Source organism: Moschus berezovskii, chromosome 12 (assembly GCF_049115385.1).
Source record: "Moschus berezovskii isolate FMDL1 chromosome 12, NW_MosBer_1.0, whole genome shotgun sequence".
Taxonomy (NCBI): domain Eukaryota; kingdom Metazoa; phylum Chordata; class Mammalia; order Artiodactyla; family Moschidae; genus Moschus; species Moschus berezovskii.
Window position 1 is genome coordinate 18,217,231 of NC_142471.1, and position 17,522 is coordinate 18,234,752.

The 17,522-nt window shown below is 41.8% G+C and overlaps 1 protein-coding gene across 1 annotated transcript in view; it reads left to right on the forward strand.

Moving 5' to 3' along the window:
* The first annotated feature begins 6,598 nt into the window (after positions 1-6,598).
* The window catches only part of ARID5B (AT-rich interaction domain 5B), a 196,692-nt gene continuing 185,768 nt past the window's right edge, over positions 6,599-17,522 (forward strand). The window contains exons 1-2 of the mRNA XM_055425649.2: positions 6,599-6,742; positions 7,162-7,416. Of these exons, the coding sequence (XP_055281624.1) occupies positions 6,722-6,742; positions 7,162-7,416 (276 nt within the window). The 5' untranslated portion in view covers positions 6,599-6,721. The remainder of the gene's footprint in view (positions 6,743-7,161; positions 7,417-17,522) is intronic.

The following is a 17,522-nucleotide window of genomic DNA, read 5'->3' on the forward strand; positions in this document are numbered from 1 at the left end:
TTTGACCAACTATCTGGGTATCCCATGACCCAGTCAAGTTGACAGATAAAAGTAATCATCACAATCAGCAATATTTACATTTTCTCCATCCCCTTCCCCTTCTTAAGTCTAAACAATCGACAACAATATAACAATCAAGCCCTGATTTGTAATTTTTGCTGAGTTCCATGGGCTAAATACCTCATCACAGCCAATTTCAAGCTACCAACATAATGCCAACGGTCATGGATTGAGAAGACATGTGGTAGCACACCATTATATAGTATTGTAATCATCAAAATACAAAAGGTATAAAAACCTGAAGAGGATAGAGAATATTAAAATGTAGTAAGAGAGAAAGTGATGAACTTTCAGTATGTACTACCTTTGTTTTTAATATAAAGTATTGTGAATTTATATAATTTATTTTTTATTGAATTATAGTTTATATAAAATATATATAATTTAATATTTACCAAATAGTTGTGTTTAACAGCCAGTTTGCAAAATTCCAGACAATTAGCTCTGGCAAGTCCATAAGAGGTGCTTCCGGCACACCCTGAGAACAGCATTGTGTAAACTGATTGAGGCTCATGTGGTCCCTAACCTTCTCTGTGAAAAGTCTGCCCAATTCCATTTTGGCCACAGCTTATTGAAGATGAGACGAGAAACAATCTCATTTCTCTTCTTGTTATTCCTTTTTCCCTGAAGTGTTCAGATCTCTTTAAACTCTTAGTGAATAACTACACTTACATATTTCAACCTGAAATAACAAGTCATAAAATTATCAGTCTGTGGCCATGGCGAAACGTAGGTGGGGGCAGCCCAGGGACTTGCTACTACTTCCATGGGTTCGCTTGATGGCTGAGCACAGGGGGCTGCCACTGCACAGATGACCAGTCTGAATAATTCTGCCACAATTATCTGAGAAATTCTGACAAAGCTGGAATTAGGATTTGAGTCCTGTGGATAATTATAGCCATGGACAGGGAGACACAGAAAATCAGTGAAGACTGGCCCCTTGACTTTCAGTCTAGTGATTTACCTAAAATGCCCACTCTGCTTCTAAGTAATGAGTTACTTAATGCTCGTCAAGTATTTTTAAGTTGTAAATCACTAAATACACGGCATCATTAACGTCTATTTGAAACTGCACAGAGAAATTTTTAGTAGGCGGTATATGAGTCCCCCAGTGGAGGCAATACTCCATGTCTGTACATTTTCTTGTCTTCTTTTTTAAAAATCAGGTATGACAAGACGTTTTAATAACCTCATATGGCTGGAACCTCTGTTTTTGGTATGATCTAAGATAGCTGTTCCCAACAACCCCTTGAGTACCATGCTAGAGGTCAATTTGATAAAATTCTTTATTAGTATGTGGATCATAAATGAATCTGAATAACAAGGAGCCTGTAAGTCACCATCACCCTCTCCCTTAGGATGCTGTCCACCTGAGATGGAACGGTGCGGCATTTCAGATAGAGGAACAAGGTCACAATTTAGTCAAAAGTCATACATCCACTACTGCAAGGCATGCAATTTTGAAAAGAAGAAGAAAAAACAAAGAACTTCAGCTACTTCTAAACCAAATAGTCCAGAAATGTCAAGGACCCTTGAAGGCAATGAATTGTTAAAATTAAGGGGTGTTTGGGTCTATGTGTGACTAGGGTGAGGCATTGGGACTTGGTTTTAATTTATAAATCAGAAAAAAAATAAATTGACTCAACATTGCTATTGTAACTAGAAATGGCTTGGGCAAATTTAATCCAACGTCCCTGAAAATTCTTGATTAGTCTCCCAATGGGGAAGAAAATCAAGATAAGATAGGAAGTCTCCTCCATCTGTACTAAGGGCAGAGGAACTTGGGCCCTCCCGTACCCACAAAGCACATCACATGACCAGGAGGGGGGCGTGGGAGAGGGGGAGGCGACCCTTTTCTCTGAGTTCCCCACTTCTCTGTTGGCTGTGGCCTCCAGTCCTGGAGCAATCTGTTCCAGGCTGCCGGCCTTTACTGTCTAGACCTGAGTTAGAGACCCACCCCCACCACAGCCCAGGAGGCAGGCGACAAGCTGGAGGCCCAAATTTAAGATGTAGCTCAACCTTTGACCACTAGAGGTCTCCTGGAAAGCAATGACCCATATAACCCGGTTTATCCTTCTTCAAACCAATAGACTTGTTGAACTAAGACTCGGGCGAGCCTGCTCTGCTGGAGGCCGCCTTATTAATAACGCCACCCACCCCCACCCCTCACGATGGCGCCAGGCTTGGAAGGGGGAGGGGACTGGGTCGTGGCTGACACGCAGACTGTCTTAGCTTTTCAACCCACGAATCAGTCTGCAGACTCGGGGGCCACCCGCCTCGAACCCCACTTCTTGACCAAGCAAGACGGGAGAGGGCCTCTAGTCCCCAGGTGGGCAGCGCGGTGTCCCACGGACTTCTAACCAGCTGTGGACCAGCCAAGGGACCGATGTTCAGAACCTCTTAGCATCAGGTCCATCAGCAGGCCAGGATTCGCCCTCCCCCAGCTTCGCCCCACTCGTTCCTCCCGCCCCCTTTCACCTTCTCCTTATGCCTTGCGATCGCCAAAGTGGCCCGAGTTTAACCGGTGGAAAGAGATTAGGGGACCATTCACCGGCCCTGTTCTGACCCATGCGGTATTTTCTGGAAAAATATAGCGGCTTCTAGATAGAAAAGGAAAGGCAAAAAAAAAAAAAAAAAAAAAAGGTGGTGGGGGGAGCCGAGGGGGAGCAAGGAAGGAAACAGCCAGGTTGAATTCCCAGTCTTTATCAAGCAATTCGCTTACCAATGAAAGAAAGCTGCAGTGGCAGATTCGAGCCACATGCGGTAGTGTGTAGCAATTAGTAGATAAAATGCTGACTAAAGTGCTAAAACATGAAGTATTATTATAGCCAAGGTCAAAAATGTTTCAGTTGTTTTTTACAACTTGGGGGAGGGGGAGTCCCAGAGGTGCGCAGAGTGGGTTGAATTTTTGAAATGGTCGCCTTCATTTTTCAAATTGTACTTTTTTTTTCTTTTAATGATCCTGTTTATTATAGTCCAAGCTGCCTAATTATGTCACTGCTGGTTCTTGCAACTAACTTAATCCTCCTGATCCTTTATGAAATGATTCGCAGACACTGAAAAATGTGTCTACTGCTTCCCCACTCCCTTGAGGGGCGGGTATGATTTTTAATTTTTTAACCTTTTAAATAAACCAAATAACTTAAATCAGAGTTGGGGTTTGGGCTAGCAAAGCAGCAGGGATATAGATATGTGGGTATAGGCTCCTGTGTTTTGGTGGAAGAAAGAACCCAGAAATAGTGTGTGGTATAAACATACACTGCTTTTTTCCTACTCTTCTTTTATACACAGTGAGTCCCAGCTGTGTACAAGCTTTTTTATAGATAAATAAAGCAGTTGCTTTCATGATTATAACTGTCCTGAATGGATTGTCTTCTTACAACATTCAATCTGTTTATGAGTATTTACTTTACATTAGCCCAAGGACCCCGCACTGCAGGAGTTTGCCTCTATTCCCCTGGGTGTCGGTGTCTCAAGTCTTACATCTGCTCTGTGATTGATGGAGCCTTGAATCCACGTTATTACTCTCTCACAAGCAGAAATCAAACAGGCTATTAACTACATTACTTCAAAGAACTGTTTCAATACAATCTCCTTATCTTAATTGAAACTTTCTTTGTATGGATATTTGCTACATAGATAATTTACAGGTGCCTATCAAGCATAATATTAAAGAAATACAATACAGGATTTTTTTGTTTTGTTTTTGTAAACACACCATTGTGATCTGTAACTTTAAGTCATTCACAGGATTGAACCTGAAGTTAGATTTATTAGATTTTATTATGTTCATGGGGGTGGTGGTGCTGCTGCTAAAATAAGAGAGGGAAGAAGTCCCTGTGATTCAGTTTTGAAATTTAGCTTCCATCTGATTACAAGATTGTAGATATTCAAAAATATTCAGACCTAGATCGCTGCAATTGTTAACATCTCAAAAACCTTGTCGAGAGTCGGGCAACATGCAGCCTAGTTCAGCACCTACCTTGGAGAGACATAGAAACAGGGTTTCTAATTAAGTGAAGTTCCTTACAGACCCTTAAAGACTTAATAGCACCCAAACCAACAGAAGTTGCTTAGATGCTATGAGGAGCTATGTATTTTTAAAGAGAGAGATTTAATATACAATGGAGGGATACCCTCAGGCATTCTGTTGAGGTTTCCTGCATAAATGCTGCTGCGTTGGTCATACAGGAAACTGACTCACAGTCGATCTCAAATATGATCTTGTCAAAATACTGCAACTCAAGTTTTTTAACAGAGGATTTCTTGAGCTGAATGTGTATATTTACACTAACAGGACAGAGACTAACTGAAGCCTTAGGTGTCTCTCATATATTTTTAAAAAATTATGTAAAATGCCCTTCAGTCAAATCCATTCATATGTTAAAAAATGAACAAAATGGGTTATTCTAATCAAACGTCTGCAGTAAGCATCATAAACTTAAAAAGAGAGAGAAAGCGCCAGAGAGCTGTAATTTTTCTTTGTAACCCATGTTTATAAAATAGAAAGATCAGATGGAATTTCAAGGAAGATAATTAAAGAGTGATGTGCAAGTCATAATTTGGCTAATGCAAAAGATGGGAGGCTGCGAATTGTTACACTGTCCTTCATGGTGCAGAGTTGTGATATTACTTTAAATTATTAAAATAGTTTTCGACATCTTTCAGAATACTGGCTCTTTGGCATGGGCTTTTATTACTTATTGTAATTGGAGGATCTGCCATTTTCTTGGGTTTATCTCTGTGTGTATAGAAACGAGATAGATCTTGCCTTTTATTGCTTCCCCATGTTCTGAATCAAAAATGTGGTTTAGATAATGTTAAGTGCCCTAATTCTTACTGCAGCGGACGCAGACGTTATGAAAAAGCATAAAAATACACACAGAGGGTCTTTCCACCTCAAGTCACTGAATATTAGGCATTTGTGCTCTGCCCGGTGTATTAACTTCAGCCATGTGAATATAATTTTCATTAAAGTAATCCTGTTTCAACTAGATGCTGTGACTAGAGGTGAAACGTTGCGAAAGCGTTAAAAATAGCTTACTAGTAATTTCAACATCCTGTAATTTTATCACAGATCAAGTTTCAACTGTCATACTATACAGACCTTATTCCCCATATAGTACATGTTTACTTTTCAGCGTGCCAGACCCACTTTGGAAAGATTGGTGCCAATATAATAAAATCGGGGGGGGGGGCGGTTGATACTGAAAGGAGTGGGAGGAGAGCGGAGAAGGGGGTGGGGGAGCGTGGGGGAAGCGAGTACACCATTTTACATCAACACTGCGAAAATGCAATCTAGCCTGGCGAAGGACCGGCAGCTGGGTCGGAGCGAGCGAGGGCTTTGCAGTCTCTGCCTGTTCCTTGTTCTGTCGCTCTTAAGTTTCTCTGTGTTTGCATAATAGCCGTGCATGCAAACCTCGCAATGCTCCAGGGCTCCAGAACAATAAATATACACATTTAAAGCCTTTATTGTCTTACGGTTCATGCCCCCGGTTTTCAACAGCTTAATTTCTGGTTGTATTTAACTAGTTTGCAAATGGATTTTTTCAGTTTCAAACTATTATTGAGGCAGCTCCCCTCCCTTTTTGGCGGGGGAGGGGTTGGGGGTGGGGTAGGAGTCAGTATATTATTCCTGTAGCGCTGGGTTATATAAACACATTATCATTTGAGAGCGCCCTTGGCGTCCATCAGCATTGTAAACACGTACTAGTGTATATACTTCAAAATTAAAGAATGCACACGCAGAACCAGGAGCCTGAATTCATATTCCGAGCAGACTCGCTGCTCGCATTTATTGATTTATCATGCATCGTTTATTGTTCCAGTCCCTAAATGCAGTCGCTGTCCGCTCAATATTGTTTGCAAAATCCTGAGATGTGTGTGCGCTGCTCACTTGTCTTTCTGTTCTGTTTTGTTTTTTTTCTGAGTATTTTTTTTTTGCGAAGCGAACAAATGCATTAATATTTATATGTTTATATAATCGATAACCCACTTTTCCCTTCCACGTAAATAGGCATCAAAAGATAATTTAACAGATTAGTTCTCGAAAACATGGCAGTGAGGAAGCGTAATTTAACTATCAAACAAATCTACATGTCTAATAACAGCAAATCTGCTAAGGAGCATTAGAAAGAGGAGCAGCGCCCCGGAATCTCTGCAGGAAATGTTCTTTATATTAGACATATACAAGCAGGTCCTGTCAGATGCACAGCGGAGCTCGGTAGCTCTCGTCTCCTCCAAAAATTTCATCAAACGACATCGCTAGACATGGGAGATTGGGAAGAGGGAGATCGCATTTTCACACAATTTTAGGGTAGAATTTATTTTTACAAACCTCCCTATACCTTTTTTGCCTTGATCCATCCGCTTCCCGCCGAGATCGGACGGAGCCTTTCTGTCGATTATGAATTTGATCAACCTACATTTGGAAGGAAACCTACATAGTTCTGACAGGAGCTGAAAATTGAGAAGTCAGAGAAATATTAGGACATAATTCCAATCATTTTAGTGCCGAAGGAGAGGCAAGAACTTAGTTTTATATTGAGACAGTACGCCGGCTGAAGGCAGAGAATGTGTCTCCCTTCCAGGACCTGATGCAATCCATTCAAGCCAACAAGTTTGGAGAGAATGTTGAGTTCAATCAATTCAGAACGTCGAGATGGAGCCCAACTCACTCCAGGTATTTCGCTCTCCTCCGCTCTTCCGATCCCGACACCCCCCGGCACCCCCCAGCCCCCCGGCTCACCCACACCTCTGCACCCACCCACGCCCCCCACAAACTTTTCACCAAACTTTTACCCTCTACATCCCCCAAATCATTTTTATTGTTTTAAAAAAATCCCTGATCATACATACATAATGTAATTTTACTGCCTCGGATGGAAAGGTAGGGAGAGGTGGCGGGGGGTGGGGGGGCCGGAGGTTTTTTTTTTTTTAAGGGAGGCAGAAAATTTGTGGTCTCTATTATTTTTCCACCCAGCTTTATATCTGTTGGCTCTTCTGTATTAAGAGTGGATGTCTGTGTGTAAATGTGTCTGGGAATAGACGTTTGTGCTCTGATGGCTACATTATTTATTTGGTGCTTTTTTTCCCCTGCAGTGGGTCGGCTCACCGTGTGGCTTGCACGGACCTTACATTTTCTACAAGGCTTTTCAATTCCACCTTGAAGGCAAACCAAGAATTTTGTCCCTTGGCGACTTTTTCTTTGTAAGATGTACGCCAAAGGATCCGATTTGCATAGCGGAGCTCCAGCTGTTGTGGGAAGAGAGGACCAGCCGGCAACTTTTATCCAGCTCTAAACTTTATTTCCTCCCAGAAGACACTCCCCAGGGCAGAAATAGCGACCATGGCGAGGTGGTAAACTTATATCTCCCTCTCTTCTTTCTTTCTTATTTTTTTCCCGTAGTAATGCTTATTACAGGGCAAGCTTGAAAATACTGTATTCACTTCTGCAGGCGAGCAAGATCGACTTCTTTTTTAAAGGGGTAGCGCCACTAGCTGGGGCTCGAGTATTTTGCCATTGTCAGAGTTTGGCTGTCAGCTTTACAAAGAGGATCCAACTGCTGATTTTAGTCAAGATCAAATAACTTGTTTGAGAAGGGTTTTGTTCAAGGATGTGTGTGTGAGTGTGTGTGTGTGCGCGCGTGTGTGCGCGTGTGTGTGATCTTTCTGTTGCCGCTTGAACATCACATGCTTTTTATATTTTTGCTTTTTGAAAATTTACCTTCGAGTCTGGCTCGGTCGGGGATGGGTGGATTTCTTTCGGTGGGTTTCGATATTGTTCACGTTTTTTTTTTTTTTAAAGTAAGTATTTGATATGTTTAAGAGGGCGGAAATTACGAAATGGAGGCAGAGTGAGATCAAAAGCTATTGAGTTGGCAAAGACGTGTTGAATAAAGTGATAAATGACAGGTACTGGAATAATACATTCAAATAACTTGCAGATCTGCCCGGGCGGATTTCAAAGCGGTCGTGTAACCGGCACAAACACGTTAAGCATTAACAACTATCTCTCGTCCCCACCCCCTCTCCCCGGACAGACCATTTGATGTTTTACTTTTCAATTACTCCACGCAAAGTGGACGTCTTCCAGCGCGATCTTTGGGGATGTGGGGGACGCGGACCGGGGAGGGAAAGGCAGAGGGGTGTGTGCTCGCCCACTGGCCCTGCGGGTCTGGCGTCCTCGGTGCCCAGACGGCGCTCCCGGGGAGGGTGGGGAGGGACTGAGCCTCCCCGGCACGTTTCTGGGCGGCCGCGGGGGCGCTCGTCGCGTTCCTGGGAGAACGCCCGAGGTGAGCCCGCTGTCACCGGGCGCCGGGGCGGCCGCCTCTATTCGGCTCTGTCATTTCTTGTGTGACCGCAGTTCTGCGGGCTCCCCTCGTCAGCTGACCGACCTCAGCGCCGTGGTACCTACCGGGGGAACTATTTTGGGGAGGCTGTGCCCACCGCGCGGCGGGGAGGGAGGGTGCGCGGCCGCCTGGCACGGCTTTGTGTTGTCCAAGCGAGAGCACGGTAATCAAAGTCAGACTTTTGAGGGCGGCTAGCTCTGCCTGTGCCAGGCTCTCGAGCTTTCGAGGTAGGTGTAAGGATCTTTTTGTTAAATGAATGGTTCCCCATTTAACTCATCCCGGAGCGGAGCTCGAAGCTGCCTGCCAGTCCTTCCAGAATTCCTTGGTCTGATGGAGTTGATTGTACTTTTGGCATCTCCAGTTCACTCCTTCTCCGGGGAATCGAATTACCCATCAGTGGTCTCTGCCGGTTAATTACTGGAGTTCGTCAAAACGTTCGCCCTCCGATCTGCCTCTTCGGAAATAAGCCCCTCCCTCCTCCCCGAACCCCCACCCCCGGCCCTCCGCCCTCCCCGCCAGCTCTGGGTTTTAAACGTTCACATTTCCCGACGTCTGCCGGCAATTTTACAAAGGTGTTGTTTGGAAATACTGTGAAAAATCCTGCAAGCTACCAACAGGTTGAGCTCTTTCCTCCTGCCAAGGTCTAGCTCGGGCCCCCTCCCCCGACCCAACTTTCCTGCGCAGCTGTCTTCCTCCTCCTCCCCCTCCTGATTTCTTATTATTTGCTTTTCAAATTTATTACTTCAACATGGCCTGTGATCTGGAAAAGGGAAGGATTAAATATCCAGAAAAGAGCTGGTGCCTAATAGACTTCTGACTAAACCCAGAAGGAAATTATTCAGTGTTTTATGGGACATTTTGTGGCCACGCTCTTCTTTTTTTTAATAGAAAGTGGAATATTTTTTAAAGACCCTGAATTGACCCCACTTGGTCCAGTTTTAATTTCTGTTGTGTAATTAAGTAGTGAATTCTGACTTAAGAGTAAAAGAAATATTAGGCAAAGATTGCATCTGGTAGACTGCTGATAGTAAATAGATATATTTTTAAATACACGATTTTTTACAAAAATACTCTTTATGGGAAAATGTAAGCGAACCATTTTAATGATCTTTGCATTTCGTTATTGCTGTATGAGCCATACCTGAGAAAATTAATCTTGCTATTTAAAAGTAAACTCTAGGGGGTTGGGGGAGGGAGATGGCTCTATTTATAATCCTCAGCTGCGTATACATCGCCTAATATTATGCATGATTTGTTTTTTAATGCTAACACGGCTGGTAATTAGCTGTATGATTATACTTGTATATTTCATTAGGACTTTGGCTGATGTCATTGTGAATTATTCAGCCATATTAAAACAATTTTCAATTGAGATAATGGCACGCCTCAAAATTATGCAAATACAGACTACACTGTGCAAAATAATTATGACAAATGTAAGGCAGGTAGAAAGTTTCCCAATGCAGATCGGTTTTCCACCCTGGTGATGTCATTTCCCCCCTGGCCTAAGTTAGTCATTCATTAGCAGAATAGCAACAGCAGTCTTCTCTGGAGGAGAGCCTACAGAAACCAGCATTTACCTCTGGCACCTAGAGGGGGCAACAGGGCCCTCTGATTAAGACCTTTGCTTTGTTTTCACTTAACTCTATTAAGTTGTTTTTATACAGTGAAATGATTTTATTATTGATTTTAAATGGTTTTGTATGATGCATTTGCTATTTGCAGTGCATAACTGGAAGAGGAGGGTTTCATGGTGATGTGCACTGTTACTTGGAGAAAATGTTTAGCACATTTAATCAGCCAGGGCAGTTTATTTAAAGTAGCCAAATGAAGGTTAATAATTTCTTGATTGAGCTGACATCAGCATCCATTTCGAAAGGACAGCCAGGACTCAGTATGGTTTTTTGGTTTAAGAGAACCATTCTGTCTTTTTATGATTTCTTGAAATATGAAGACGTCAGTTCTAAAAACAGGAAAATTATCACTGTGTGAGGTTAGAAATAGCGTCCCTGTGTGGTGTGCTGTGATCTTCAGAACACTTTTTTTTTGGCGTGGGAGGGAAATTTTCTTCAATTGATCTTTGCAGTAATTGTAGGAGGCTAGATAAGGCAGGACTTTGTATGTCCATTTTACAACTGGAGACAGGCTTGCAGACATTATGTGGTTTGTCAGAGGTCACTTGCTAGAATCTAGACCTTCTTAAATTTTAGGTTTGGTGTATTTTTCCCGCTGAAACCTACTCTTGAAACTAGAGCTTGAATACATCATGTTACATTCTAGAATTGTGTACTCATGTGGGCAGTTCCTGTACATTTTAAAACTATGACTAGTTAGTCAGCTTTGCTAAAGGTCACCTGATATTTAGGTAGCAGAATCATTCTATAAAGTTCAGATAAACCTAGTCAGTGGCATATAACAGTAACAGTTACATTTAATACCATTATTAATAATCATTAACAAGTTATTACTAGTTTAGGTAATTATTATAATATTTGGACTGCTTATATCACTGCTTCCTGCACGTACTTAGGGTACTGGCAGCTGGTGTGAAGGAGAAGCATTCCAGAGAGTCACATGTTGATTCTACAGTTTACTATTTGTTTGACCTTGAACAGTCCTAAATACTCTGAGCCTCAGTTTCTTCAGCTGCAAAATGGGAGGGAACAATAGTAAGGCTGACTGGAGATTGTTATATATACTGAGACATTATTATGGGCAAAATTACTTTGTCACTATAAATTAAATGAATAGAAATGAGTTATGATTATAGGGGTCTTTAGATATTCTTAATTTATAAATAAGAAACATAATAACGTAGGTCTCTGTGGAGTCTTCTGGGCCTCATCATGATACTGTTTTGAATTATGAAAGTGAAAAGCAGGGCCATATGCAAGGAGTTAAGTGTCTGGTAATTACCTACAATTGCCATATTCAGCCAGTAACTCTTCAGGGGAGGAAAATGGCAAAGTAGGCAGGTAATTGGCTCTGTTACTGGGTAACTTCTGATTATATTCCTTTTCAGATTGCCAAGTGGTTCATCTATTGGCAATATACCCTCTTAAAATAGGTGGATGTAGGAGCTTGAATTTCATGGGGTGGATTCTACAAGGCTTGTTGGTCCCCTGCAATATGAGTGTGGATGAGTAAGCCAGTGTTGTCAAAGTCGGGATCAAGCATATCTGGTCATTATAGATTCTAGCATGCAGCCAGGGTTTCTAACAGTGGTTTGACTATCACCAGCCTTACTGACTAGTTAAAAAGCTGTTTAAATGCATATACCCAAGCCCTTATTGAAATTAATTTATATAGAATCTCTAGAATTGGGATCCAGAATTCTGCATTTTAAATTGTCTTGCTTTCTCTGTGTGGATCTTGGGCAAGTTTTAAACTCTTGTGCCTCAGTTTTCTCATCTGTAAAATGGGAATAGAGTATCCACTTCCTAAGATTATTTTAAGGATTAAATGAGCTAATATATATAAAGTGCTTACACCTAAGGTGGGAAATAGTAGAGTTGGTAAAATAATTTACTTATTATTACTATCATTAATATTAGTATTATTGTTCTCATTAAAGTTTGAGACCACTGCTTTGGACCTTCCTAAAGAAAGCTTTTCTCTATGAGAGGGTGACATATAGGATAGTTTACTAGAACATATAGCTGATTCAAGTCACCCCAGATCAGGCTGGCTTTCATCCATATGGTGGATTTAGCTATGTTGCCATTATAAAAGGCTCCTTAAGGATTTACATTTTATTATTGAAATATGCTGTTAACTGGATCAGCAGGATTTTTTAGAAGATTGCCTGATCGTATCACAGATACATTCTGAAATTCAGGTGCCGGACTGTCTTTGCTTCACCCGTGGGTGGCCTCTCAGCCTCTGGTTTGTTTCCATGAGCTGATTTTTTAGAAGTTTCTGAGATCACCTCGGAGAAGGCAATGGCAACCCACTCCAGTGTTCTTGCCTGGAGAATCCCAGGGACGGGGTAGCCTGGTGGGCTGCCGTCTATGGGATCGCACAGAGTCGGACACGACTGAAGCGACTTAGCAGCAGCAGCAGAGATCACCTCAGTGTCGTCACTAGCCTTGGTCAATTTCTTTAACTTTTTCTAAGCCTCGGTTTCTTCTTCTGTCAAATGGATTTAAAGGTTTCTACCTTGCCAGGAGAATTAGTAATACTGAAAGTCCTGAAACAAATGATGGATGCTGTTATAATAGTTATTGTTAGTAATGATGTTAAGCTAAGAGAAGGAATATCTTTATACTTTACATAGCAGACCCTTTAGAACCAGGGTGAAAACCAGTGAATTATATGGAGAGAGTTTACTAGACTGTGGCAGGCATTAGCAAACTAAGGCCTGAGGGCCAAACCGGGCCCACTGTCTGCTTTTGTAAATAAAGTTTTACTGGAACATAGTCAGACTGTTTACATATTGTTTATAGCTGCTCTCAGGCTATAATGTCAGAGTTGGATAGTTATGACAGTGACCATATGGCCCACACAGTGGAAAATATTTACTCTTTGGCCCTTTACAGAAAATGCTTGCTGACCCCTGGCCTATAGAGTTGATCTGAAATAAGGAATATGACTGTGTACCTTTTTGTCGTTCTTACTTGGCTTTGGAACAAGATCCAGTAATAGAAGGAATGCTTTAATATGTCAAAAACATTCATATATACAAAATTCTGTTTCAGTTTTGAGCCTAGGATGTTAAAATTTGAGAATCAGTAAAATGTACACTAAGTTTTATTTTGTGTGGTTAAGATCCTAATTCCAGCCAATGTTGGATTCATCTATCCTGAGTTAATAAAAGCTACTTGTTGAGTGCTAACCATGTGCTCAGTGCTTTGCTAGGTACAGAGAAGGATGTGAAACAATGCATGTTGTAGCTCTTTTTCTTAAGAAGCTTATCAATCTTGATGGAGAGATGAGATCAACACGTTTTTTAAAAATGTAAAAGCAATATGTTATATAACACACTAGTGAATTGTGCAGACAATAAATGCAATATTTTTTCAAAAGAAAGCTCAGTGTCTACATGTTTTTGGAAAATGAATGTATTAACCTCCTCAAACATTGACTGAAGACCTACTAGATGCTAGACAGCCAGGTAGAGAGAGAATGGAGAATAGCCTTCAAAAGTCTCTTAGTCTGCTCCCATAGACAGATACTGGTCACAGAAAAGCTGTCGGATTCCGTGTCCCTTAGTTAAGTGGAGATGAACTGAAGTCACTATTTGTAGTCTTTCATTATCTTTCTGGAAATTAGGAAGTACTGCCTTCACCTTTGAGGTTCATTCAACCCAGGCATACTTATAGAGCACTTACTTTGTGCCCGAGCCTGTTCTAGGCCCCTGGATACAGCAGTGAACAAGACAGACAAGCACCTCTGCCGTCGGGGGGCTTCTAGTCCAGTGCTTCGTTTTAACCGCCCATGTAGCTTGTACGTTGTGCTTCATGTGCCATCTGTGTTACCTGTATTCTTTTTCTGTGCTCATCACCCCCATCATCCCTGCTCCCACTGCAGTGCTGTTATCAGGGGCGGAAGGTTGTGCCTTCCTCACCTCTGGGTCTCTGCACAGTATTCAGTGGATTTGCCAAGTATCTATCGAGGGACTAAATGACATAATTAAAATGCTGTCTTCCCCACAACCTTGGCCCAATTTCTTTCTTTCTCACAGAAGGTCATTCACCTGTGGCCCAGCTCCAGCAGCCCACGTCACACTTCTTTCTCTTCTAAAATCTATTATCATTTTGCACCATAAGGTGCGAAGAAGTGCGAAAGTTTTCTTTTTAGGAGAACTTACCAAAGAAATTAGTGACTACATGGGACTGAATGATCAGGCAAGAGCCAGCGTCTCCCACCTCTTTGAGCACTTTTTCAGCCTTCAGCTATCAGTCCCTAAAAAGTCAGGACTCTGGGGAAGTTCCCTGGTGGTCCAGTGGTTTGGATTCCTTGTTTTCACTGCCAAGGGCCTGGTTCAAATCACGGTTAGGGAACTAGGATCCCCAAAGCCATGTGGGATGGCCAAAAGCAATTATATTAAAAAATAAGTAAAGATTTTTTTTTTAAAGTCAGGCTTTGGGTGGCAAACTGTGAAAAGATAAAACTTGAGGAAAGAGAAGTCACTTCTTAACCTGAGTGTTGATTGGCAGTTCCTGCAAACTAGCATGTTTCTCAGACTGATGGTCTTGATGAGGCCATATGTCCGATGACAAATCAAAATTGTAAGCAATTAAAACCTCTCTTGACATTGTCAGGCACATACTAAGGAAATGTTATTTTTATGAAGTACATGAGTCCATACATGTAAATACTTTGTTATTAATTATTAATAAAGCATAACATTGTTCATAGTGGCATCTAGTTTTATAGGACTCAGGCTCATTTATCAAAGTCTAGTTTTAACCAATATCCGGGATATAATCGCTGGGATCAAATGCATTTGCTTGTCATTTTTTTACAGCCAGGATGGTTGGATATTTGCCATCTTCCACTCAGAACAATATTGTAGCTAGTGATTACCCGTTGGCTTGGCTTTTAAATAAATTTAAAATAAATTTATTGATTGTTGGCTTAAGGATTCATTGGCCTCTCAGAAATGTGGTCATGGATTCCTGCATTTCTTGAAAAATCTGCTCCCGTGCCCTTGCGTGAGGATGGCTTGGCTTTTTCTAGCAGTACCATGATCTTTGCTGGCTTCCTGGAGGTTAGAACTTGGGCCAGGCTTGGGCCTTCAAAGAGTGCGGCTAACATCCTGGACTGTGAGTGTCCATTTGGATGACACATTTCAAACATGCAATTATTGAAAGGGTGCTTTAGAACATGCTAATGGCATCAGTCTCCAGTACATACTTGCCTAAATTAATTCTGCTTTTAAAATCAGATGCACTGTTAGCTGCATTAAAGATGGATATTTGACATTTATCACACAGACCAGGATGTGTGGTTTAATTGCATGAATTTCCTGTAGAATCTTGGTGGCTGTATAAAATTGACGCACAGTGGTGAGTGTCCTTGCACACATGACCATCATGTTCAGGGTCTCATCTCCATCTGTGTGCAGAGAGAAAAAGTGGGAGTAGAAACCACATGTTGCTGGTCAATCTAGTGGCCCCAGAAATTTCCCCCCGCCTCCCACACTGCCTTTCCTTTCTCATGACTGGAGCACACCCTGACTGTGATGTACACCCCTCCTCCCCAGAGTTGAGTTCCAAGCTGATCAGTGGCACTAAACATTAAACTCTTGTCTTTGAGAATAATAGGCTTTGCTTTCTACACCCTCAAGCATGTTGAGCTACTGTGCAGGCTGGAAAATAAAAATGTTCTAATTGTGTCTTTTAAATAAGCATAGGAGTGAATTAATTAGACCATATTTTGTCTTTAGTTGCTTAGTTACACAATAGTATTCCTGAGCACGAGTAAGATAAATTGGATCTTTTTGTGCTGCCTGTCCCTTAATCATAATTACTGTATTGCTTAGGAGAGTAAAGCATACATAGATTTTGAATTTTTTATTAATAGTCAAAAATATGCATATGATATATAAAGTATATGCTGTTCAACCTGTTTTATATGCTTTTATGTGGGAAGAAGTTTTATTGTGGTGGTAACATTTGCATTAGTTGCTCAAAGATGTAGTTCTGGGAAATACATAATTGAAATGTTTTTGAATTGCTTTTTCTGGCCTTTTCAATCTTATTCAAAATAATAGTGCCTCCAGTCCTAGAGCAGTCATTCTCATTTGATTTAACATCTTTCTTTGCACTGCACACACAGCGCCCAGTTTTAACCCTGCAGAGCCTAGATGAGGTTTGTGATTCACGGACCTCATACATTGTATCTTAAGTTTTGGGGCTCATGCTGTCCGGGGGCAGAGGGCAGCAGAACGCCTGCATCTCGCAGCCATTACTCCAATGCCCTTAGCCCTGGGGCACTTCCACTTCCCTTGCAGAAGGCTCCAGGGTTGGAGATCATAAGAGTTTGTTGTAGCTTGGGCTGGACAGCACTATGTGCTTGCCTTCTGAGGTCTTGCAAAATGGCAAGTGGCTTCTGAGACTTGGGCTTCTAGCCCCCTACCCCCCAACCCCTGCACCATGGAGGGCAGCAAGAGTTGGACAGCTTGATGTAGTTATTGAACAATGGGAGATGCATGCTGGGTAAATGTATGTGAAAATCGACCCCATTGTTCTGTTGGATTTGAAAAGCAAGTAAATTATTTACAGATATTTGCTAATTAAAGCACATGTTGTTTTACCAGCACAAAAGAACACAGTATAACTAGAGACAAAGAACTAAGTGCAAATAATTTAATCTTGCTATTTTTTTATGTTCTTCTTAAGGAATATGTTTAAAAATATGTATTTGTTGTTGTTTAGTCGCTAAGTCATGTCCAAATCTTTTGTGACCCCATGGACTGTAGCCCACCAGACTCATCTGTCCTTAGAATTTTCCAGGCAAGAATACTGGAGTGGTTTCCCATTTCCTTCTCTGGGGGATCTTCTCCACCTAGGGATCGAACCTGCATCTCCTGTTTGGCAGGCAGATTCTTTACCAGTGAGCCATGTGGGAAGGTGAAAAATGTGTGTGTGTGTGTATATATATATATGTTAAAGTGTGTGTGTGTGTATACAGATATATATATATGGTGTTGTGTGTTTGTGTGTGTTTTATTACCACAAGGGAAGCCATGCACACTACAGAGATAACAGACTTGTTACTTGTCGCTCCACGTTCCTCATGGGACATCAGAAATGGAAATCATTTTGGTTTTCCTTTTAGTCCAAGCTTTGCTTGCCATCACCTAGTTTGAGCTCAGCTCTGAGTACCATTGGGGAAAAAAGGCAAAGTGGCAAGATACTGTACCAAAGAATAAAAACGTTGTCACTTATTACCTTGTCCTCAGACTTTCCTTGGGCCTTACCAGATGGCGCTAGTGGTAATGAACCCGCCGCCAACACAGGAGACTCAAGAGATGCAGGTTTGATCCCTTTGTCAGGAAGATCTTCTGGAGGAGGGCATGATAACCTGTAGGAGCCTGTTGGGCTACAATCTGTAGGGTCGTAAAGAGTCAGACATGACTGAAGCGACTTAGCACAGCATGGCAGA